Genomic DNA, 26,183 nt, shown 5'->3' on the forward strand with positions numbered 1-26,183 from the left:
TCACCATCATCATTATCACCAACATCATCACCATCACTATCACCATCATCATCGCCATCAACACAATCATTACCATTATCGTTATCTTCATCATCAACACGATCACTATTACCGTCATCATGACCAACATCACCATCATTATCATCACTAACACCATCACCATGTAATCATCGTTATCCTTCCTCTTCTCTTTGCAAGAACAAGTGATATGAGAAACCAGTTCCTAAAAAACTCTAGAAAAATGAACACCATCTCCAAGGACGCAAGTTAGCCACTTACTAGGCAGGATTTGCCTACCATATATTTACACAAACATTTTTGGAATACTGAGGTACATGTTCATTTGTCATTATTTTGTGGAAAAAAATCTACATATGTTACTGATATTCCAAACTGTCAGTGAACAGAAATAAGGAAAGAATAAATATGGGGTCAGTGAAAATGGTCTATTTCACATAGTTTATCAGAGATTTATTTAGAGTAGAAAGAATATCAAAGAAACTCTGTTCTACAGTTGAAAAGAAAAAAGCTAAATATAAGAGAATGAGGTCTCTCCAAAATATTATAAAATGCATCATCTCTATTTTATCATAAAGAATTTATGTCCTCCATAATATAATTTTTAAAGCAATTAATGGAACTATTTGCATTTGTGTGAACATTTTTAATATACCGAACATTTGTTCTAGCTATCACATTTAATTAATGATAGATTCCATTATTCAATTATTATTTAATTAAAATTTTTGCCTTTATAATAAAATCTTTGTCATAAATCTAAATCATGTAGTATTTTATTTTATTTCTAGAGTTAGAGTCTATTTCTTTGATGATTTCTCAATTCAAATGTTAGAAAATAAGTTGAATTTCTCTTTTGTGACATAAACTCAACCGAAAATGCAAGGGTTTGAAGGTGCAGATCCTTCTCCCCTCAGTATCTATGAGAGTGAGAGGGTGGTCAGCTACACTTAACAGCCAGGACAAACATTTATCACTGTGCAGCCATGACTAAATCTGAAGAAACAAAAGAAGACTTAATGTTTCACCCACCCAGCCTTTAGTTGGGTAATTTGGCAGATTGAATGCTTGGCTATTGCAAGCCAAATAATGCAACTAATTTGCAGAATATTCTTTTTTTTTTTTTTTTTTAAGATTTTATTTATTTACTTGTCAGGGAGAGAGAGAGAGAATGCTCAAGCAGGGGGCGCAGCAGGCAGAGGGACCAACAGGCTCCCTGCTGAGCAAGGGGCCCAATGCGTTACTTGATCCCAGGACACTGGGCTCATGACCCAAGCTGAAGGCAGACACCCAACCAACTGAGCCACCCAGGCATCCCTGGGGAGTTTTCTTAATGAGAATTTTTTAAAACGAAATCATCATTAACTAATCATTTACAAATCCCGAGAGACACTAGAAAGCATATTTGATAGCTCTGGGAAAGCAAATGAAAGTATCTCACTATTATATGCCACTTGCACCTTGTACCTTGCAAAGGCTACTTTTGCAGGCTGCCAGAGCCATGTTAAGATGTCCACGATTCACCTGCAAAGAAAACCCACTGTTTTTGATTTAGTAAATATCTGTCCTATATAGAGAGATTATTATCTCAAAAATAGAATCAACTACCAGACTTGACTTTCACATGACCCCTTTTAATCCATTTTGGGTATGATCATTTGAGTACGAGGGTATCATGCTATTCGCAAACTTGTTCTACCTCTTAAGATTAAAACAGGATGATGATTTGTATATAATCACAACATGGTAGATCTAAAATTGTGAATGAAAGATCTGCATGGGAATTAAGCTCTGCACAAGCTCTACAAAATGAGTCCTGAAAAGCTTGGAATTTACAATTAACCAACCTCGAAGCATATATTCAGAAACAGAAGCGTCAACTCCAAGACCTGGTTTACAACTCACATTGTGGGACATGTATCATTCAAATACCACAATGGGTGAATCACATACTTATTTTCCAATAGTATTTATTTTTTCCTCTTTATGAAAGCAAAACATAGTAACCGTATAATTGTAGATAAATCAGGAAATATAGATGAATACAAGGATGAGCAGTATGTGTTTGATATATAGGAAATGTTCAATAAATACATGTTGAATGACAGAGACAGAGAAGAATAAGTAAAACAATAATCACACAACCATTTCACCATTCAGAGTTGACCTCTATTAACATAATGATTTCCATCTTTCACATACACCTCTAACAGCAGGACAGAAATTTGCACACAATTCAGAACGTCTGGCTTCCCTCCCCTCCCGAACCCAACCTCACCTTGCCATCATCTTATTCTGAGGCTCCCATTCTTACTAATGACAAGAGAAAACCTTAGATTTATCATTTAAAAGTACTTAAGTATCTTTGGAAGTAAAACAGTCTTTGGGGTAAATATTCTATCCATTTAAAATGCAAAACTCCTTCAGAGCTGGTTTTCCCCTTTCAGAAGGCCTCTTCCTTCTGGATCCTCACAGAAGTGGTATGGTCCTTCAGCTGTCTCCAACTGTCTCCAAGGTGGTGTGGTTGATCTTTGTCTGGTTCTTGGGGTCCAGCCTGGTACTTCTGGTTCTTTTGGACACCAAGCTGGCCACCACTACTCAAGTCTGTGATTCCTTCTGGTGTCCCAGTAATTCATAATTGCCTTTTCCCAGCCTTGGGCCCCTTCTTCTCTTAATACCTTTAGTGTTTTTGTATCTTCCTACTGGAAATATGGAAACGGCATGATTCCCAAAATATCACACGCAGGCACAACTACATTCAGCCATTTTTAATTTACCTCCCAGTATCAAGCCGGACTCCACTCAGCACACAGCCCTTTCAGACACCCTGCTCATATGCTATTACTACTCTAACTTTCAAATTTATACCATAGCTTGGAAAAGAGAAGAGGAGGCAAGAGGGCAGATGGGGAATAAAAGAAAAAAAGACAGTGAACAGAAGAATGGAGAACAGGGGCACCTGGGTGGCTCAGTTGTTAAGCGTCTGCCTTCAGCTCAGGGCGTGATCCCAGGGTCCTGGGATTGAGACCCACATTGGACTCCCTGCTCTGCTGGGAGCCTGCTTCTTCCTCTCCCACTCCCCCTGCTTGTGTTCCCTCTCTCGCTGGCTGTCTCTCTGTCAAATAAATAAATAACATCTTAAAAAAATAGAAGAAGAAGAAGAAGAAGAAGAATGGAGAACAGACAGGAGGAAGAGGAGGGGAATTAAAAATACTGCCAAAAACAAATGGGAAGATAAGATCAGGCAATCAAGAGCTAGTGTGACAGAGCGTTTGAGATACAAAAGGAGAAAAGGAACAAAATCACTCCCCTCCCTAGTACTGATCCCATTATTTATCTGCCACGTTAAACAAAGATGGAGAGGGAAATAGCAAGGTGAAGAAAATAACAAAGAAGAGGAGGTGAGAAGGTGTGTCTCACATGCTCTCTTCAACTTCAAGAACTAATTATACACTCATTTCATCTCACCTCCAAATTCTTTCAAATCAGTTGAACTGCAAACAGCCCCAAACAAAACCACTCAATAAACTGCAAAAACAGTTGATTCTGTGGTTAGGTAAAAACAGAGCCTAAGAGTTAATTATATTACAAGTTGTTGAAAAGAGAACATCTATTTTCATTTCATGTGATTCACGTGTTAGTGAATTACATCAGCTTTTAAAGTAAACCATTTTCCCTACTTACACCTATATGAGATGCAGGACAAATAGCAATTTCTCCCATTTCTGTCTTCAGTCACTGCCTATGCTAACAAAGTATTTTGAATTTCTCTAAAATATAGCTAATACCACCATTTTTCACCCATGGTTCAAAAATGGGAAAGAAAGTAAACAACAAAAACAAACATAAAAGGAGAACAGTGCATATATTGGAATCATTAACAGCAGGCCCTACAATCACAACGTGCTAGGATAAGAGACCAAATATATGTATATTAAGGATGAATTTGGAGGAAAAAGTTAGTGTAGTTTATATCTGTTATTGGGTTAATTTTATTTTCACATGTTAGTCTGAACCTTTTAGCATCACCCTGAAAGAGGTCTCCTATAATGAGGAGAAGCAGTTAAGTCAGAATCTCTGAGGAAAGTCTCGCGCTAGGTCATATGCTGAGCTGGAAAGCAGGGTCCAAGAAGCGTCCTCCCAAGGGAGAACTGTACAAAAAAAACATTTTTTCTACCTGGGTAGTTTTATTTCCGGAACTGATTTACATTAGAAAAGCTTTCATTCTCTAAAAACAAAACCTCTAATATTTAAGGAAGAGAAAGAAAAGACACTGAAGAACTTAAATGATTTTTGTTAGTTAATAAACAGTAAAATTTATTCATTCAAAATACCAATGGAATTTTAATTAAAAGTAGCACTCTATGTGAAAGAAAAGTAATACTATTGCTAGTTATCTAGGAAAAGACCATATATACTGTATGTCTAAGTTTTATTTTTTTGCAAGCAATTATTATACTTACTGATGTATTTATTCTTGATAAATAAAATTAGTTTATATATTAATATGAAAAAGTTTCTATAGAGTTATGGTGGTTTATTTTATGTGTCAACCTGACTGGGTCACAGGGTGCCCAGATATTTGTTAAAATATGATTTCTCGGTGTGTCTGTGAGAGTGTTTTAAGATGAGATGAACATCTGAAGTGGTACATGAGTGAAGTGGGTTGCCAGCCCCAATGTGGGTGGGCACACCATCCCCCCTTCGAGGACCTGAATAGAACAAAAAGGCAGAGGAGGGGAGAATATGGCTTTGCCTGACCGCTTGAGCACAAACATCAGCCTTCTGCTTTCAGACTGGGATTTACACCATCAGTTCTCAGGCCTCCGTATTTGGATTTGATCTTACACTATCAGTTTTCCTGGCTCTTAGTCCTTCTGACTTGGACTGGAACTACACCACCAACTTGCCTGGGTCTCCAGCTTGCAGATGGCAGATGCTGGGACTTCCTACCTTCCATAATATATTATATTAATAATATAAATATATTTTATAGAATATATATATATCTCCTATTGGTTCTGTTTTTCTAAAGAACCCAAATACAAAAGTTACATATTTGAACATAAATACTTAAACACTACATATATAAAATATATGTATTTATCTATTTACTTATTTATTACATAGACAAATACATACACACCTAAATTTATATCTAAATGGCTAAATGGTGCTATCTGTACTATTCTACCAGCACCACAACTCATGACTACCATAAAAAAGCCAAGTTTACAGGGAAAATAACAATTATTTTCTAAATTTCTTTAAACCTTAAAACCACATAATAAATAACAATGGATGTTTATTTTCTGTCCATTCCTGTCACTAACTCCTGCACTTAGTTAACAAACATTTGTTTGTTTTAACGGAGGATGAGGATTATAAAATTACTTTATGATCACTGTAGAAAAAGTAAAAGGTATACTTAAAGCTCTCCCATAGTCTCCGGCAAGTTTTAACACCATTGACATATTTCTCTAGTGTTCTGTCCCTAAATATTTTTTACATAATTGAGTTTATACATTAAATAAGCTTCTATTTCATGCCTTTTTAAAATAAAAAAAATTAAGTAGAAGTATTTGCAAAGTCATTTAAAGATTTTATTTATTTATTTATTTATTTATTTATTTATTTATTTATTTATTTGACAGAGAGAGAGAAAGAGCACAGCAAGGGGAGTAGCAGAGGAAGAGGGAGAAGCAGGGTTTCCATGGGCCAGGGGCCAGGAGCCACTGCAGGGCTTGATGCCAGGACCCTGCTGTGCCGTGGCCAGAGGCTTCCTGATTCTGCACTCTCCTGAGCGTGCAGCAAGTTCAACAGCAGGGCTTCATCATCCTCCCGACAGCTCAAAAATCTATTGAAATAAATCTCTTTATGCTTAAACTAGCTAGAATGGATTACATTCTCTGCAATAAATCCTCAACAATAGAGCGCTTCTAATTGTTCAAGATAATACTTAATTCTTTGATACTTTTCTTCATTTCTACTTCTCTATGCTTTATACATTTGAAAATTATTACTTTAGGATTGACTTTTAGAAGTGTTATTATGAATTCAAAAGGAAGGAACATTATTAAGGTTCTTGATACATGTCAATTCTTTTGTTTTTCTAGAAGAAAGGTTGCACTAACACACTCTCCCATTATTCTCCCATGAGAATATACACCATCATTGTTATCTGTTCTTGCTACTTCAGTAGTTAAAAATAGATAGCATGCTGCTGTTTTAATGTAAATGTATTTCATTATTAATATGGCTGAACACTTACTAACTTCATAAGCCATCTATCTGTATTTACTCCTCTGTGACTTTTCCACGTTTATAACCAATTATCTCCTGGGACTGTCCTTTTTATATCTATTTATATATTATCTTTATATATGAAAGAGATTCACCCTTTTTATTTTTATATCTGATGAGTTTTTTCCCAAATTATTGTCGGGTTTTCAATTTCATTCATGTTTTTGACCAGAAGAAATTTAAGATTTTTGGATTCAAATGTATAAAACATCCTCCTATGATTTCTTCCAGCAGGAAGTACTGCTTGCATCTTCAGAAAAAAATACATCAATGCTATTTTTTGTGTGGTTTGTTTCTTACATTTTATGTTAATCCTTATACTGGGTTGAACAGTGTTGCCTTCCCCCGCCCCCAAATCCATGTCCACCCACAACCTCAGAAACTGACCTTATTTGGAAATAAGGTATTTGTGATGTAATTAGTTAAATTGAAATTAGGTCACAGTAGATTAGGATGTGGCCTAATCCAATGACTGGTATCCTTATAAGATGAGAAAACAGAGACACATATAGACACACACAGGGAGAATGCCACATAACAATGGAGGCGGAGATTGGAGTGCTGAGTCTGCAAACCAAGAAATGCCAAGGATTGCTGGCCCCCACCAGATGCGAGGAAGAGGGAAGGACCCTTCTCTAGAGACACAGAAAGGGCATGGCCTTGCTGATACCTTGATTCCTACCTGCTAGCCTCCAGAGCTGTAAGACAGTAAATTTCTCTTGGTTTCAGCCACCCAGATTGTGGTAATTTGCTGTGGTAGCCCTAAAATGCTAGTAAAATGAGTATAGAATTGATTTTGGTATACAGTCTGAAATGAAATTTAAGAGTTTTTTCCTCCAGATTATGAACTAACTGATCCAACTGAAGCCAGCCCCTAAAGACACGTGAGAGTCAATTGTGCACCTTCCTTTCCGACTGCACATTTGACATCACGTTGGTAATTTGAAATCGGCCACAATAGCAGTACTTTTACTGCAGAAGTCATCGAACAAGTCAGGTCTTTCCTCTCTACCCCTAGAGCTGGTTTTAAAACATTTACTGTTTAAAGTCTCTGCATTTTAATTTTAATTAATTACTTTTGAATTATTGGTCCTTGTACTGCAAATTTCTTATTCTTGTGTAGTTGCCTCTTAGCTGTAGTACAGATACACATATAACATGTTAATATCCAAGTAATTCAAGGAGGGTATTTGATAGGAGCATCTGGGCAGCTCAGACGGTTAAGAGTCTGCCTGCAGCTCAGGTCACAATCTCGCAGCCCTGGGACTGAGCTCCACATTGGGCTCCCTGCTCAGCGGGGAATCTGATCCCTCTGCCTCTGTCCCTGCCCCCCACTGTGCAAGTGCGCTCTCTTTCTCTCAAATAAATAAAATCTTAAAAAAGAGAGAAGGGTATTTGACAAATATATTTTGTGTACCCTTGTATTATATATAAATGACGACCTGGCTGGATAAAGACTTTGGCTTCTCAAATCTTTACACCTACTGCGACATCTCTCCTGGAATTTAATGTTATGGAAAAAGTCAGAAGCTGCTTTGATCCTTACTCCTTTATAAGTAAACCATGTTTTTTGACTGAATACTTGTAGAATTTTTCTTGTTATCTTTGGAATGTAAAAATGTTGTCAGAATATGTTTTATGTGGGTCTTTTCCCCATTAATCTGACCTGGAATGGGATAGGTGATGTTAATCTGTGGGCCTGTTTCAGGTACTGTTTCATTTAGTTTTTTAACATTTTTTAAAAATTGGGTCTGATGGGGGTGCCTGGGTGGCTCAGTCAGTTAAGCAGCTGCCTTTGGCTCAGGTCATGATTCCAGAGTCCTGGGATCAAGCCCCACATCAGGCTCCCTGCTTAGCAGGGAGTCTGCTTCTCCTCTCCCTCTGCCCTTCACTGTCTCCATGCTCTCTTGCTCTCAAATAAATAAAATCTTTTAAATAAATAAATAAATAGGGTCTGATGATGACTTAATTTTTTTCTTTCTTGGTTTTTCTTTGGAAAACCTGTAACCTACATGTTGGGTTTCCTTTCTTTTTCCTCCATCTTATGTCTTGTTATATTCATCTTTGGTTTTTTCGCTTTATATTCTTAAAGTTGAAATATTACAAACTTTACTTTCTGCACTCTAACTCTGCTCTTTGCTGTGTCCAATGTGAAACTTACTGCTTTCTTTGCAAATTCTGCCTGCTCCCAACCATCTCCCTTTTCATCTTCACTTTCAGCTCATTCTCAGTTCTCCTAAATGCTCCTTGCCAGGAGTAGGTCAATTCATTTTGAATATACCAAGCTAAGGCTTTGGAAGTTTTTCTTTTACTCCCTCTCAAAAAGAATTATTTGTTTTTTATCCTCTGGGTCTTTAAATTGCTTTCCCTCCTGTTGCAGAATGTTTTGGGGGATCTCTACCAAGTTCTTAAAATTTAAATTTATTTTTCTTAAACAGTAAACAGAGAAAGAGAGAGAGAATCATAAAACCTGATCCAGAATAATATCTGACTATAGAATGGGTGCATGGTGTCTTCTAACCCACAGTTACTGATCATTCAGGTGTTTCTACATTTTCTCTCTTGGATCTAGACCTACAGAGAACACCAAACTGTTGCACTTTGAGCCTGGTTTCCAGCGTCTTGCAAGCATTCATCTTATGATTCTGCTGGATCAAGGGAGGATCTTTTACTCCAACTGGTCTGACTACGAGGGAGTCATACATGGGCCTCGGTTCTTCAGTCAGTGATGGGAGGTAAAAACTGCACCTATAGCTAGACTATTGCTAGGGCTCTTCCTCACATCTTTCCTCCTTGAACATCTTCCTAAAGCTCTTACACATCACAGCATGCGAAGTACCACTGTGTCTCCCTGTCACTCTCTACCCATGGCAGTTGTATATATTGGGAAGTATCGTTTCCAAGTGGATGAAGAAAGAGAAGAACTGCTGGGGAGAAGGATGGGCATGACACTATCAAGCAAAGAAGGGTTCACATGGCTTTGGGATTCTCTGTGTTTCTTTGCCAGTGGATAGAGGGGGGTTGACTCATAGTTTTTTCCCATCTTCTTCCCAGATTTCTGTGCTATTCTGGTTCAGCAGTCTCAGTTTAGGATTATGACTCTCGACTCAACTTCCTCCTCACTGCAGTTAGTGGAAATTCCCTGCAGATTCTAGCATCTGATTTTCTCTTATCCTTATTTTTCAGTTCTCTTATGATTCTTTGGTCTATTTTTTAAAAATTTATGGTGATTTGATTTAGGTTGGAACAGAGCATTCCACCAGAATGGCACATAATAACGCAGTTACTTGCTGAAGACTGACTGTGTCAAACAAAAAGATAAAAAAGGCAGAGTCCAGCCTTTTGAGAGCTAAGCCTTGTGGAGGACCCTGAGGAGGACAATTTAAGCAGAAGGCATCTCATGTGTGCAGAGGCTCTGGTGAACATGGTCTTTGGGGAGTGATGAGTGATGGAGTTTGAGGCAGATGGGAGGGAGCAGTGGGGGATGGTGATCAGCCGTGACTTATTTAGAAAGTAATGGGGAAATTTTAATTTTGGATTTTAGAAGACAAATCTGTATGGTAGGGGAAAAAATGGATTGAAGAAAGATCTTAAGACACCATTTGAGCTCTGGCAAGGAACTGTTATGTTAGGGCCTGAACATGGGCAGTGTCAGTGGAAATAATGAGACAGGACAGAGTTCATGAATAACGTGAAAGTAATAGTGACAGCTGAGTAGATACGGATGATGGAGTGAGAGGCTATGAGGGTGACTTCAAGGTCAGTTGCCACCAACTGGATGGGTGGTGCTAATCACTGCTATGGGGACAAGGAAGATTCAATGGGAAAAATAATTAATTCATTTGGGGACATATTGAATGTGAGGAGCTTCTAAATAGAGCCAGCCGGTAGACACACGGCTGTCTGAAGCACAGAAGAGGACCAGGGCCCGGGACAGATCTGCACTAGGGGTCGCTATCGCTGAGGGTGAAGCATGAGAGTGAAGCATAAGGGTTTGGGATGGCCACACAGCAACTAATTCTCCTAGTTTATGCCAACTAATGGAACAGGCTACATTGTGCAGACCGGGTTGTTATGGTATTTCAAATGCCAAAAAACCATGCTTGTTTTCCCCCAAGGGAAGGCCAATGTGAGAAAATAGAGAACTGAGAGGCCACAAAGGGGAACACCAACATTAAGGGGATAGATGGAAGGAAAACCAGCAAAGGAAGCTAGCAAAAAAGAGGAAAAAGAGGTATGCTGGGATGCAAGGGAGAAAAGAATTTCAAGGAAGCTGAAAACCACAGGATTAAGTGCAGCAGAGGTCAAGTAATGTAAATACTAATAACCACTAGTTTCAGTCTTCTAGGGCTTTAAATCTCTATGTGCAAACATTTCTTTAATAAGAATTATGTTCCAACAAATAATAACTGAAAGCTCTTGCATGGCAGCACAAGGCTTCTAATCAAAAAACTTTTTCATCTAATGAGAAATTGTATTAGGAAACCTCTGCCTTCTGGGCTTTTTACTGCTATCAGGCACAGGTATTATCTAGCAAATATTTGAAAAATGCAGCCTTTTTGTTTCACAGAATTTGCTGCAATGAGGAGCTGAGATGGAACCCCAGAAGGAGACAACCTTCTAAGAGCCTCTGGTCTTAGAGGACAGAACTAGATGGGGTTTTGCAATTCAGAAAAATAGAGTCTGTTTCCCATTAGTTTTCCAAAAGCTGTCATGAATCTTGTGGGAGCTAGGAGTAACTAGCCATACGAATGATGTGATAGAAACAACACTAAAGATTCCTTTCTAGGGGCACCTGGGTGGCTCAGTCAGTTAAGCGCCACTCTTCAGCTCAGGTCATGATCTCAGGGTCCTGGAATCAAGCCCTGCATGGGCTCCCTGCTCAGCAGGAGGGTCTGCTTCTCTTTCTCCCTCTGCCCCTGCTCCTGTGCTCGCTCTCTCTCACACTCTCTCTCAAATAAATAAAATCTTAAAAAAAAAGATTCCTTTCTAATCCTTTGCTTAAAATGCCTCCCCAACACCACCCCCTCCAAGATAGTCAAGGTATCTGCAGTTCCTTAGGTAGAGAATTATTCTAATTTGCTAAAGCACTTAGTTTCCTCCAGGTAGTACCAGTAAAACCACTGTGTGGGAGCGCATTAACAAACTATCAACCATTAATACTTCAACAAAGAACTGCTCATCAAATGACTTGCTATCACTTTAAGAAGAAAAGATAAGGACTGGGCATTGAGAAGATCTGAACCACAGGGCTCTGCCTTGGGGACAGGACTCTTGGAACCAAGAAACACCACATCACCCGAAACAGGAGGAAGGGTACCAAAATGGGGAAAAGGGCCAATGTAAAGCAGAATTTCTCAGACTTTTTTTTTTTAAACCCAAATTCCTCTTTAACAAGCATTAAGATCTCTTGGGTCACTGCCTTTCCAGATTCTGATGTTCTTCCCAAGGTAGGTGTGGCCTCCTCTAAGAATCACAGATCTTCTACAAATCCTAAACAACAACAACAACAACAACAACAAAAAAGTTGCTGAGCTTGGCTTCCTGTGATTTGAATTGTGAAAGTAACAGGGAAATTCCTTAAATTGTCCAAATATATTTAAATATATAATTAGATTGTAATACTGTATATGCTTTTCCAAAGACTCCATGCCCTGCTGGGGATCCTGACCTGACATTCCATCTGCTCCACCATCACCACCCCTGCCACTAACACCTTCACACCTGGACAGGTAAGAGGCAAACCACTGATCAAATTGATTAATATAAGCCATTTTTTCCCTGAGCTTAAAGAGCATTACCAAAAAAATAGTTGTTACAGACTGAAACAGAAATTCAAGGCAGAAAAACAAGCCCATGTAGGAAGAAAATGCCTGAAGAGAGAGGAAAGAAGCGTAAGAATTTGGGAAGGCCACACAGAAATTAATTCTTCTACTTTATGCTAATGTAACAGGCTATATTGTTCCAACTGGGTTGTTGTGGTATTCCAAATGTCGAATTATTAGAAATCAAGAATAAGAATCTTTTATCTGTGTTGACTGGTTTGAAAGTGCTGGAAAAAACTACCAACTGGAGTCAGCTACTGCTATGGAGAGGAGCTCCTGCTGGGGCCATACTCACAAGAACCACAAGGAGACAAGAAACCCACAGGATGCCAGCAGGAAGAACAAAGGCCCCTCTTCCTTCCCCAGCCTTTGTATCATGCCCCACCGGCACTACTGGAAACCCTCACAGGGAATCAGCTGGCAAAGGAAAAATGTGATTTAGGGAGTCTTGGGTCTAGCATCACAAAACAGGGTATAGGAAAGTGGCTTGTAGCTGAGAAATAATAAGCTACTAAATGGCACAAGTAGTAAGGGTGGAAGCATAAAAATTTGTTGGAAAACTATTGCCATAATTCAGGAGAGAAATCATGGTGGCCTGGACCAGGGAAGTGGCAGTGGAGAAAGTGAGAAATGGTTACAATGCTTGAAAGGGGGTTCCTCATAATTTGGTCTTGGATTTAACCAAATGTGAGGTGTGAGAGAAAGAGATAAGCCAAGAAAGACTCCAAGATTTTTGAACTGAGCAACTGGAAAAAAGGAGTTTCCATTTTTTTGAGATGGGGAAAAATGGTAGGACACATGGACTTTAGAGAGGGGAAATTAGGAGTTCTGTACTCATTAAGTTTGATACTCATATTAGATGTCCAAATGGGCTAGCCAAGCTGGGAGTTGGGTATATGAGTCTGGAGATGAAGAAATAGATCCTAGATGCACAACAAATTTAGGAGTCATCAGAGTATAGATAGCATTTAAAGCCATGAGACGGGAAGAAATCCTGTAGGGAATGAATTAACAGAGAAAAAGAGAAGTTAAAGGATCGATTCCTTCACTCCAATGTTTATAGGGTTAAGAGATGAGAAGAAGCCAGCAAATCTACCAAGAAGTAGTGGTTTTTGAAATAGCAGGAGAATCAAAAGTACTGACTTGGGAGCTAAGTGAGAAATGTGAATTCAGAAAGAGAGAAGAATCAAATATATGATGTGGGGCTAACAGGTAAAGTAAGGTGAGAACTGACAACTGACACCGGGGTTGACAACGTGGAGTTAAAGAAACAGCTTAAGCACTTTTTCCAAAGTGGGAGGACATGAACTTGCAGACTGAAAAGATCCACTGAGTACCAGCACAATGAATAAATCAGGCCAATAATGAGGCACACTGTTACGAAATTTCAAAATACTGAGGTGGGGGTTGGGAGGAAGGGTATGGGAGCAGGAGTAAAGAGAAGAGCAGTTTGGAATGCAGGAAGAAATAGAAATCCAAGTCATATAAGGAAGATTGGGGATGAGAGTGACAACCATTTTCTCAGAACAACACTGGAATCTAGAAAACACTGGAGGAATGTCTTCAAAATACTAAAGGAAAAGGATTTCCAAACTAGACATAAAATCCCAGCAAAAATACCATCAAGTATGAGAGTAGAATAAAGATAATTTCAGACATGCAAGGTCCCAAAACCTTTAGTTTCCTTGTATCTTTCCCTGGAAAGCTATGGGAGAATGGGCACCACCAAAATGAAAAAATAATGCAAGAAAGACGATACAGGTTATGCGAATTACGAAATCCGATACAGGTAAAAGGTGAAGGGAATTCTTAAAATGATAGTAAAGGAGTATTCTAGGTTAACAACCTTGCATCAGGTAGATATCAGAACATACAAGATTCCAGGACTGAAATTCATTGTTGATACTGCTGAATGCCATTTAAACAACTGGATAAGATTTGGAAAGTTTTACTACAAAGAGATACATTTAAAAGACAAGGAAAAGAAGAAATAAGACATGTACTTGTATTCACAGGGGGAACTGGGATTCCTGGGTGAGGGCAGGCTTCCTTCTTATCTCTTCAGTTTTCTTAGGAAGGTGGAAAGCAAGGTTATTACCTGGAGGCAATGGGGGAGGAGGAAGTGTTGTGGGTTTGACGAAAGGGAAGATCTGTAAGTGGGCCAGTGAATGGACTTGAGAAATGCTGTGGGATTGCCCATCCACTGGGGGGTGATTCTTGGTAGTATGGATTGTAAACACATCTAACAGGAGGAGACGGCAGCAGTAAAGAGCAGAAACTATTCCAATATAAGAAAAGAAGACGCCAAGCAGAGAGTGTGGCTCATGAGCCTTGTGTGGTCACTATGAAGAGTGAAGGTTCACACTAGTGGAGAAATGGCAGGAGCGGTCAAGAGGAGGAGGGGCCCCATGGTGTTAGAGAGGTGTCCTGAAAGAGAGGACGGTGACTTGGCCTCATTTGCAGGAAAGTAATTTGAAGAATTTAAAGAAGAATACCTCACAGTTAAAATATCATGAGATAATTTAGCTGTGAGAATTGATTGTAAGAGCACAGAGGAAAACAGAAGCAGAGAACCTGGTAAGGGGTAATCACAATTTATCCTGGAAACAAGTAATTGCCTTTTATCCAGATGGGAAATGGTTAGGGGTTAGTTAAAGCTACCACTACAAGCAATTATTTTGTGATGGGGTGCTTCTGTTTTCTACAACTCCAAAAAACAACTGGAAATGGGAGATATTGTGAATTACATCTTCATAAAAAGATTTCCTGTATTAACTTGTAGTGGCCTGTGGTCTTTTTCCTGCTGGTTCATCATGTTTAAGTAGTAATCTTGTGGCTTCCTGTGGTGTTTTTTTTAACATTTATTGAACATGTATTCTTCTACTCTTTTATATCTCCTATTGCCGGCAGAATATCGTAAATATAGTGTTACAAAGTCAGAAATCACTCCTTTTTTTTTTTTTTTTTGCCTCCCCAGGAGTTTCACCCAATTATTTCTAAGTCAATAAATCCTCCCTTTCCTTTTCTTCAAGTCATTTACGGGCCTCTTAGAGTTTTCTCTTCTCTCCTATTCAGAACTCTCTGAGCTGCGATACCAACTATAAACCCCTAGGTGGCATCTCCAACTACTCCCCAAGAAAAGAGAGTCCAAAGACCTAGGCCTGGGCCAAGTCCACCACTTCCTATCTGACCGAAGCGTATTTTTCAACTTGTCTGTCACCAATGTTCTCACTGAAAGATCGGGGCGACGTGAATCCCTGCCCCACCTGCCTTTCCTCGTGCCAGTCCTATGTGCCTCACGGTGATGCACGGCGGCGGATCCTCCCTTTTACGTGGCTGTCCTCCTCCAAAGGGCGGTTCTTTTCTCTTCTATCTAATCATTTAAATTTCTGAGTAACTAGCAGGTGTCGTTCATTTAAAGGACATTCTATCTCATCACATACAAGATGCTATCGTATCATTTTCCAAGGGTACAGAAAAGAACGCTGCCAAAGACAGTAGGACTTGGTGTTTTTACAACAGTGCTAGGGATCGTCCTGCGGTATCCTCTACTTGTTTTGACCTCCTCCATCCATTCAGAGGAACTGAGAGTTTTTTTTTTCTGCTTTCGCTTGCACCCTTTGGCATGTGATATAGAGAATCATCTGCATCCAGCTCAGCAACCACTTCTGATACAGCTGCACCTATTTGTGGGTAATTTTCTTCCCTCTTACTCTGCTGCTTTACAAGAAAATATAGAATTGCTTCCATCGTTTCCCTGAAATAATCGTTTGCTTATAAACAAGTTGGCCACCCCGCTGTTGTTCCCATGTCTTTTTTAATACCCAATAGATAGTCCATTTTTTCAGGGTATTTTAAGTGCCAATCAAACTCAATACGTGCAGTACTAATGATGCCCAAACATCAACGAAGATGACAGGACAGGAGCAGCTCTGACCCAGGTCCTCCTCGCTCAGGCAGCGTCAACTACGCCTCAGTTTCTACCGTCTCAACAGAGGCTATAAAAGGCAGCTCAGTCTCACAGATACTAAAATATAAAAAATGGTACATCTCATAATCAATAAAATACATTATTTTATTTTGTGGGCATTCCNCATTCCTGCCTCCTGCCTTTCCCTGCACTAGTACTTGCAATAGTAATTTATCAAAGATGCCATCTGTCCTATCAATTTATATTCTGCCCTTGTCCATCATTTACACCACACCTCTGATTTTTAAGATGCTCTCCTTCTTGGTTGTTGCTATGTGTGCAGGTGTGTATCGCTGTGTCACACACAGATCTGGATATGAGAGCTAATAATGGAAATGTAAGCCAAAATGCATATCATGATTTATAGATCAGCCAAACACCAAAACTCTGATTAAAAAAAAATCCCTCTATTAAATAAATTAAAGCAATTTAGTAAACTTCTAGAGACATGTTCTTATAATTCAAGTTGAAAAGCATTTTTCAATAAGAATATATAACATTATTTTAACCAATATATAATCAAATACAATTACAATTAGTAATTTCTAAAACCATTCTATTTAATCCACATGGTTCGTAAGCTCCAGTAAAATTAATTACAAATATAAATTTATGGGGCGCCTGGGTGGCTCAGTCATTAAGCGTCTGCCTTCGGCTCAGGGCATGATCCCAGGGTCCTGGGATCAAGCCCCACATCAGGCTCCTCGCTGGGAGCCTGGTTCTTCCTCTTCCACTCCCCCTGCCTGTGTTCCCTCTCTCGCTGGCTGTCTCTCTCTCTGCCAAATAAATAAATAAAATCTTAAAAAAAATATATATATATAAATTTAACAGTAATTTTCACAAAGACTAAAGAAATATTCATATACATACTAACAATTACTACCATCTTACCTTTTTTGGGAGGATAATTAGTAAAATTCATTAATAGCTGAACAATCTGAAATCATTACATACATAATGAACTCCATGAAATGGAAGTGTTCACAGATGGACCCCCACCATCTTGCCCAAAGAAGCTCTTAGCACATATGGAGTTTGTAAGATAATTAGCCAGTTTCAGACTTTACATTTAAGGTTGCCTCCCACAGTTAAGCTGGGGCACAAATGTCTTGGCTCTAACGAAATATCTTTGTGAGTCGAGAGGGTGTCTCCACATTCCAAAGGGGCGGGCCGTCAGTACGAGTGTAGCACTTGCCAGGATTTCAATCCATATATTCCTAGTAGAATTACATTTTCAAGGCCTTCTCTGCCCCTAAGTGGCATTATTTAGAGCACAGGCCATATTAATCCCAGATGAAACAGTCCCTCCACCATTTATACGTACACACACACACACGCGCACACATGCACACACAGATATCAGATATAAAAATGCCTGGATATATTAGAAATCTGAAGAGTAAGAGAAGGTGAGAGGGAGGTCATGGGGAAATAATATCAGAACACACAGTTTCCGGAAAACCATTTACAACTGATGTTAGACATTTCAAGTTCTTTTCTAGCCAACCTGCCTAAGGTTCCCAAAGATTTCTCTCCTGCTCCTTCACCACCCTTCCTTCTCTAGCCCTTCTTTATTCCTTATCTCCTCTCTTTTGGCTCATCCCAGTGGTTCTATACTTTTCTACTACTAGCATTCAACTCTGGATACAACACCATGACCCGAGTCGCTCCCTAACTCCCCGAAATCAGCAAGAAAGAGTTCCATACAGACAGCACACTTGCTAAACAAAATTCTGGTGCCAACTGTTAACAACATTTTTCCTGCCATGCTATATGCAGAGAGTGGTTGAGTAACTTATCTGAGATCACACAGCCAATGCTATCCTACTGGTTTCCAGAAATCCGCCTTCACTTTTTCCTTTCCTTCCACGCTAATTGAAACTCACTGACATTCTGATGATTATGAAAACTATACAACTGAAGAACATATAAAAAGAAGGTTGAGGAGAAGCCGGTAAAATTTTTGGTACTGTGGGGTCTATATAAATCCTGTGTAACGATTCCTAAACTGGTACTCTTTCTGAGTCCACACCCTAATGTTTTATCACTGGGATGCAACCCATTCTCAATGGACCTGCATGAAATTACCAGGAGAATTAGGCTACTCCCATAGCTATTTACTAATTATGACCAATGCTTTCAGAGCAACATTTGCTCTGACCTGGTATTTAATGCTAAGGATTAGAAGATGATGGAGGAGGGATTAAAGGAAGGAAATAAATGGACACTTGATGTAATAACTATTCTGTGTCAGAAGCTGGGTTCTTGGTACCACACTCACCTCTACTGCTCCCAGGATGGTGTCACCAGAAACATCAGAGAACATTCTTCCTAAATTCAGTACACAAAATGTGAGGTCTAAGCTAATCTCACTTAGATCCAGAGGGACAGGAACACACACACACACACACACACACACACACACACACACACACACAATTGGGGCTTTATTCAGGTGGTCTGCCCCTCTAATTCACTGCCCCTCTATGTACTGTCATAATGAGTTCTTATTAGGAGAAAATATCAAATAACAAAGCTGCTTTTTAAATGATTTTTTTCCTATTATAAAATTGTGCAGCATATTTGGAAACTGTTGATTTATTTCTTAGAGGTTTTCTGTGCATATAATTTTTATTTATAGTTGAAGCATACACATTTATATGCTTATTTTTTCACTGAATACTATAACATGAGCATTTTACCATTTATTAAAATTATTCATAAACCTTATTTCAAAGTATCTTTGCATACAATTCCATCAACAGACATATAGTAAGTTACAAAACCACGGATGTATTTTTATATGTTTAAAGAGTGTCACTGTTTTCAAATTATCCATAACATGATACATATATTTGTATACACTAGGAGTTTTTTTCTTTGTTTTTAGAACAGGTTTGTAGAAAAATAATGAGAAGCCTATTTAAAAAATTTTTTTTTAAGATTTTATTTATTTGACACAGAGAGAGGCAGCGAGAGAGGGAACACAAGCAGGGGTAGCGGGAGAGGGAGAGAAGCAGGCCTCCCGCCAAGTGGGGAGCCCGATGCGGGGCTTGATCCCAGAATGCTGAGATCATGACCTGAGCTGAAGGCAGACACTTAACAACTGAGCCACCCAGGCACCCCTAAAATAATTTTTATTTACCACCTTTTCAAAGAATCCACTCAGACATTTCAAAAAATCAACATTGTTTTTTTAAATCCCCTCTGTTGTATTTTTCGTTTTAGGTTATGCTTTTCTGGGTTTCTGTTGTAGTTGCTACTTCTTTCAACTTTATGGGTTTTTGTTGTTAAGATCCTGGGACTTTAAGTCAATGCTGTCATGGGGTAAGTCTTGGGGGATCTTCAGAGAGGAGCTGAGTTTATTCTGAAAGTTTGGGGATATGAATTGTTTGGCCTGAGGGCAGATCGTGGCAGATTGTATTTTCTAGAGATGATCACGACCATATCTCCTGTCCTCTTCCAACAATGTGACTTTGATACTCCTCTTACAAGAGGTGGGTCTACACAAGGACTTTTCCTCCTTGAACCTGGTGGGCCTGTGTGATTGCTTCAACCAACAGAATATGATGGAACTGATACTGAATATGAGGAAAGCATGAAGTCACTTCTGACGTGAGGTTATAAAAATGCCAGGCACTTCCAATGTGTTCTCTTCAGCTACTAGCTTTGGGGGAAGCCAGCTACCATGTAAACAGTCCATCTGTGAGGGACCCCAGACTAGTCCATGAGGAGAGACCCCATGGAGGGCCCTAGGACTACATGGAGAAAGAGAGAGAGCCTCGCTGCTCCAATCCTTTGCCATTTCAACTCCAGCCACCGGGTGAGAGGTCATGAGCCAGATCTGCTCAGCCTCGTTCTTCCTGAACTCCTGACCCACAAAAACTGTGAAACACACTGAAACGATTGTTGTTGTTTAAGTCATGAAGAGTGACGCATTACTGTGCAATGAATAACTGAAACAAGAGTTTTAAAACACTTCAACGCTGATCTCCCCCTCCCAATTCATGTGATATTATCTTCCAGTACTTTAGCTGTGCCTTTTGTTTCAACACTACAAATCAAAATCATATGTAAAGATAATGTATTATTATTTTACGCACATGAGGTATGTCTGGATTTGTTTATATGCTTACCAAATTCTTCGCATCCCAGCTTTTCCTCCTGAAGTAACATTATTTTTCCTGAGATACATTCTTTAGAATTTCTTTCAGTGAACATCTATCGGTGGTAAATACTCTTCATGTCTGTTTTTCAGAAAATGTTTTTTATTTTGAAAAGTGATTTGCTGAGTACACCTCTCTATGCTGATCATTTCTTCTCTCAGTACTTTGAAGGTACTTTTCCACTGCATTCTGACTTCCATTTTTACTGTTGGAGGAAGTCTGCTTTTTAATTAATTATCATTCTTTTGCAGGTCATGTCTTTTCTATCTGGCTGCTTTTTACAGCTTCTTACTACCTTCAGTTTAGTTTTACTAAAATGGTCTAGGTTTGCATTTTTTATTCTATTTTTTTTTAAGTACAAAATAAAATAAGAAGTATTTTTTCCAATTACACTTCAACATCTATCAAAATAATAATGTATTTTATCTCATTTAATTTTTTCCAATAACAAATGTTTATTTTCTTTATTTTTAATTTTTTTTGCAAGTCATATGTTTATTTATTTATTCTTTTTTATGTTATGTTTGTCACCATACAGTACTTCATTAGTTTTTGATGTAGTGTTCCACAATCCATTGTTTTCGTATAACACCCAGTGCTCATCGCAACACATGCCCTCCTTAATACCCATCACTGGGTTAATCCATCCTACCACCCTCCTTCCCTCTGAAACCCTCAGTTTGTTTCCTGGAGTCCATAGTCTCTCATGGTTCGTTGCCCCCTCTGATTTTCCGCCCTTCATTTTTTAAAATTTAGTTGACAATGTTGGATGCTTCGTTTTTCCTGTACTTACAGATTATGTTATTATTTAATTCTAAAAAGTCTCAACCTTAACCTCTATTTTATAATTCCACAATTCTATTTTAATGTAATCCTTCTCATTCTATGCTCCATGTTTGTTATCTTGCCTCCATATTTTCTATATCCTCTATTCCAGCTCACCAGTTCTCCTTCAGCTGTATCTAATCTGATTTCAACAATCATATTTTTCATTTCTAAAAGTTGTACTTCATTCCTATTCAAGATTACCTAGTTAATTTTGATATTCTCTTATTGACTTATTTATTTTTTTCTATAAAGATTTCATACTTAGTTATATACTGCATCTGACAATTCTAGTACATTCTCAGGCATTTATATTTGTAATTTTTCATTTGCTTTTTGTCTCTGAGGACTCTCAATGGCTTGTGTGCATTTCAGTGTTTGCTTATGAGCTTATTATTTGTTTGAAAGTGATATATGGGAATTCTGAGAGTTTTCCTCCAGAAGAAATTTGTGCTTTTGTTGGAAACCAGGGGCTGTTAATGACATAGGACCACATTAGGTCCCTTATCAGGGCTTAACAGGGGACACACAATAGTATGGTAGGTCCTGGGCTTGGTCTCCAGCTCTTACCATTGAGATCAGAGTTTTATATCTCATGGTTGGCTTTAGTTCCCTGATTTTCTGTTTTGTGGGTTTTTTTAGTTTGGGGGAGAAGTGTGTGGATACCCTTGGAGAGTCCTTAAATTTGATGAGCCCAATAATACATCTGAAAATATGTTTTATCCAAGAACAAAATGTATTCCAAATGGAGAGCCCCTTGAGTAGCCATGCTGGATATCAATCAGAACAGCTTCTACTGGACACAGTTACACTGTCTCATTTATATCTCTCAGCAATCCTCAAGACAATTTTATTCTCACTTGACAGATGGGAGGTTAAGCAACTAATGTTACATAGCCAGTTAAGTAGAAGCACACGTACCAGCACCAGAATTTGAACACAAATCTGTTTAAAGCCAAACTTGTGTTCCTTACCACTACGTAATGTTGTCTCTCAGACACAAATTCATGAAGATCTGTACCTTTTTGGAGGCATCTTTTCCCTATCTTCTACTTGCTCTCTCTAGTTCCAGTTTTAGTATCTGCTTTTTAATTCTCTTAGATCATGACAGACGTTAGACTGAACGGCTATCAGTGACTGCTAAGCCTTGATGCAAACACTGATAAGCTGCTCTGAGTTTGGAGAGAAAAGAAAAAGGGAGTCATCCGGCAGAAGAGATACGGAAGTTTAGGAACACAGTCTGAGATGTGAGTCATATAGAATTTTAAAGAGAAACTGCTATAATATTCTTTATATGACCAAAATGACCAAAGTTATTTTCCTCAATTCTCAAATTATTTTTTAAAGTACATAAATAAAATAAATGATTGTTCTCCCTGCTAATATCACTATAGTCCCAGTTGCGTTTAGCAAAATCAGAGACAGTAATCATTGGATGAAGTCTGTTCCAATTGTATGTGAAGAGATTACCCAACATATTCGATATTAAGAACTTAACATAAATACTGGGGTCCCATAGCAAGTCCTCCTAATGAATTAAATGTTATGCATTTACAAATTTTAAAATGTTAACTCCACTATTGATTCACAAAATCCACCTGTTCTAAAAACTTTTTTGTGTCCTAATTCATGTCAACGTAAAAAAAAAAAAGAGTAAATAAGTCTTCCCAGCTAAGTCTCCCACTAATACTATTTTGAAATATCTGTTACTAAAAAGCTCATCTCCTCATCCTAAGACCATAAATATTTTAACTGACACCAAAAAAAAAGACTCCTTTTATAAGACTATTCAAACTACATCATGCAAATTTGGTTTGTAAAATTTGCGTTAAAGGAGATTTTAAAATATATTTATTCACTTATTCATTCATTCCACAAGCATTTAGTCTGCATGTCCTGTATGCCAAACAACACGCTGGGGTCTCAGGAACACAGATGAAAGATTCTTGACCCCAAGCCACTCACATCTATACTATCACCTCTAAAATGCTTACATGGAAACACGTACACACTCAGAACCCTGCTGCTCTTTGCTTAGTGGCAGCAAATAATCATGTCCCAGGTTGGAGTTTCAAAGTTTGAAAATGAAGTCTTAATGTCATAACAGAACAATCAACTAAGTTTCAGTTTCTGTCTTTAACAATCATTTGCTCCAATATATACTGAACTCCTGTTATGGGCAAATGGCTAATTGAGTTTTCAACTCTACTGAAAAACTCTTTTAAAGCAAGCTTTGAGAACTCTCTATTTTTACATCATGCTACTGTAGAATGACTCAGGCTCGGCCGGTAAATTTTCAACATTTGTGAGTAATGGAACCTATGGAAAATCTGATAAAAAAAAAATACATGCACATATATGAAATTTGTATATAAATTTCAGAAGCCGCTCAGGGAACCCCTAGGGCCCTTGTACAGACTGTTCAATAGGACCATGGAAATGTCTGCTGACGGTGAGCAGCCTCAGGGTGTGAACTGCAGTCGTGCCTCATTCCAGTTAGTATTATTCCCTGTCCTAGAGCAGATTTCAAGAAGTATTGCTGAATGAGCACCTTGGCAACATTGTCCTTATGAAGCTTCCATTGTTATCTCCCTCTCCCCGCAAAACTTCCAAATCCTCAACTTTCACTTACATACTTTTCTAAAACTTACTTGCTCAAGCCTAATCTAACAGTCTAGGCAACTATCTCTTTTCCTGACTCTACTTCCATAATCTTCCCTCCTCCACTTCACAAAAGGCATACCTCCTACCACCCAAATGTTACAATGACGCATTGTCCCAGAGTGTAAAAACACTCAGGCCAGCAAAAAAACATTTCCAAGATACAGTGTCTGAGGGAGTGTCCCTTGAGAAAAAGCAAAAAGATCCTTATAAGAAATACAAAGAGGTTATACCTCTTTTATCTAGGGGATAAACTAAAGCAACTCCCATACTTTCCTTACAAGTTGAATAATGAGAATTCAGAAGTAAGATGATTATATGGGTTAGGTTTTAACACTTACTTGAATTAGAAGGTGGTCAGCCTTTTTCTGACAGAAAGCTTGACTTATGAATTACTTTGACAAAGAACACTGAGGACTTGTAACATCCAAAGAGCTAAATCTGCACTTTTGAGATTTTGGCAATATATATTTAAAGCATATGCACAATATAGAATACACTGAAAGTACATACTCAGTGACAATTTAAGCTTATGCCAAAAAATTAAATAACTTAAACATGATCAAGGAAATAATGATGGATTTTTAGAATACTTTTTTAAAAAGATTTATTTATTTTGAGGGGGGGTGTGTGTAAGCAGGGGGTGGGGCAGAGGGAGAGAGAGAATCTCAAGCAGACTCCATGCTGAGCATAGAGCCCGATGTTGGGCTCGATCTCACGACCCTGAGATCATGACCTGCGCCAAAAGCAAGAGCTGGACGCTCAACCAACTGAGCCACCCTGGCGCCCCTAGGTTAAATTTCTTAAACATGAAAAATGAAACTACAAATGTATAGAAAAATACAGGACAAAATTTTTTTCAACGGAAGGGATGTGGGTAAGGAAGATCATCCAAAGAAAGATTTGTTTTTTAAAAGAAGCCATAAAGGAAAAGACTAACAAATTTCATTGCATAAAACATTAAATTTTGAAAGGACATAAGTTAAAAGATCAATGATAGGCTAGAAGAAAATATTTGCTACATATGCAGCAAACATATCTATAATATAAACAGTTCCTATAAACCAATAGGAAAATATTTTTTAAAAACAAAATAGCACAAAATGAGCAAAAAATACAAGCAGGCAATTCACAGAGAAAATACTAACAGTCAATATTCACCCCACCCTTGCTGTATTCAGAAAAAAAATGCATATGAGGTAAAAAATAATATATATCATCTCTCACCCAACAAATTGCCAAAAATTTAAAAGATTAATAGTATATAATGTTGTTTTTAGTATTGGGAAACAGGAAGTCTTATCCTTTACAAAAGAGTAAGTAAATAGTACATTTTGACGAGGTGATTTCACAGTATCTGTCAAAATTAAAAAGCCATTTGGTTGTATTTCTAAACATCTATTATGTGTGAATGCTTCCTTGTGAACCCAAACAAGCAGTACAGCTTTGCTTATAAAGTGACACACGTGTGCTGGTCACTTGGAGAAGACTCCCTTAGATGACAAGTGCCTGAGCTCACAACATTTGGGTATTTCAGTCCTAATTGCTAGCTATGCAGGAGTGTGTAAGGCAACGTTTGACTTCTCTTTTCATAGAGATTGAGTCATTCTCTACAGTGAGCAATCCTTGAAGAAACAACCGATAGTTTACTGATGGGCTTTGTCAACTGGAGACCAACCCCCAAACGCTTCCACAGCAGCTGTCTAAGATCTCCAGAATTGATTTGGGAGCAAGAATTTTCCATCTGCTTTCCCAAATCTGATTGAATGCAATATAATGTAATGTAATATCATCATATGATTATATATTCCTGTATATTCTGACAATTTTGCCATTTTCATGCATACATATGCAATAGATGGGTCATTTCTTGTTTTTATTCTTTAACAAAGCTAATATTAATTCAGTTCACCAATCAATGCCAATCAATGAGTTGGGACTAAAGCCAACAACTTAGAAAGCAGTAGAAATGAGTAAGCAGGCAATTGCATTGCTTCTTTGAGTAAAACAATGGATTTTCATGTTATTTCTACCATCTCTAAAGGCACGAAACAGAATCCCAGAAGAAGCATAAAATAGTGTTTAGATTCCCATAATCCTGCTTAGTTTATTTACAATTCCCTCCTTCGTCCTTCCTGCCTGTCCAGATGGTTTTCTTCTTTGTTTCTCAAACTGAATTATGTTCACTGCCTTAAGATGTTAAATACTTCAAAGGCCTTCCTCTTTAGTTCCTCACAAACAGAAGTCATAAACTCTTACCTTTGCCGAATTATGCTGGGGTTAGCTGTCACTAAATGACTTCTGGATCCAACATCTTTTGTGTATTCATTTGACAAAGGAGGAAGATTGCATCTAGAAAAACAAAACATTTTAGAATGATTTACCAACTTTTAAATCAAGTCAGTTACCATGACG

General features: G+C 38.3%; 1 protein-coding gene across 1 annotated transcript in view; it reads right to left on the bottom strand.

Annotated features, from left to right (window-relative positions):
* The window catches only part of ST8SIA1 (ST8 alpha-N-acetyl-neuraminide alpha-2,8-sialyltransferase 1), a 141,499-nt gene that overhangs the window by 19,018 nt on the left and 96,298 nt on the right, over positions 1–26,183 (bottom strand). Inside the window, exon 4 of the mRNA XM_008693120.2 lies at positions 26,028–26,120. Coding sequence (XP_008691342.1) covers positions 26,028–26,120 — 93 coding nt within the window. The remainder of the gene's footprint in view (positions 1–26,027; positions 26,121–26,183) is intronic.

Source organism: Ursus maritimus, unplaced genomic scaffold (assembly GCF_017311325.1).
Source record: "Ursus maritimus isolate PB19 unplaced genomic scaffold, ASM1731132v1 scaffold_26, whole genome shotgun sequence".
In the NCBI taxonomy this organism is placed as follows: Eukaryota; Metazoa; Chordata; class Mammalia; order Carnivora; family Ursidae; genus Ursus; species Ursus maritimus.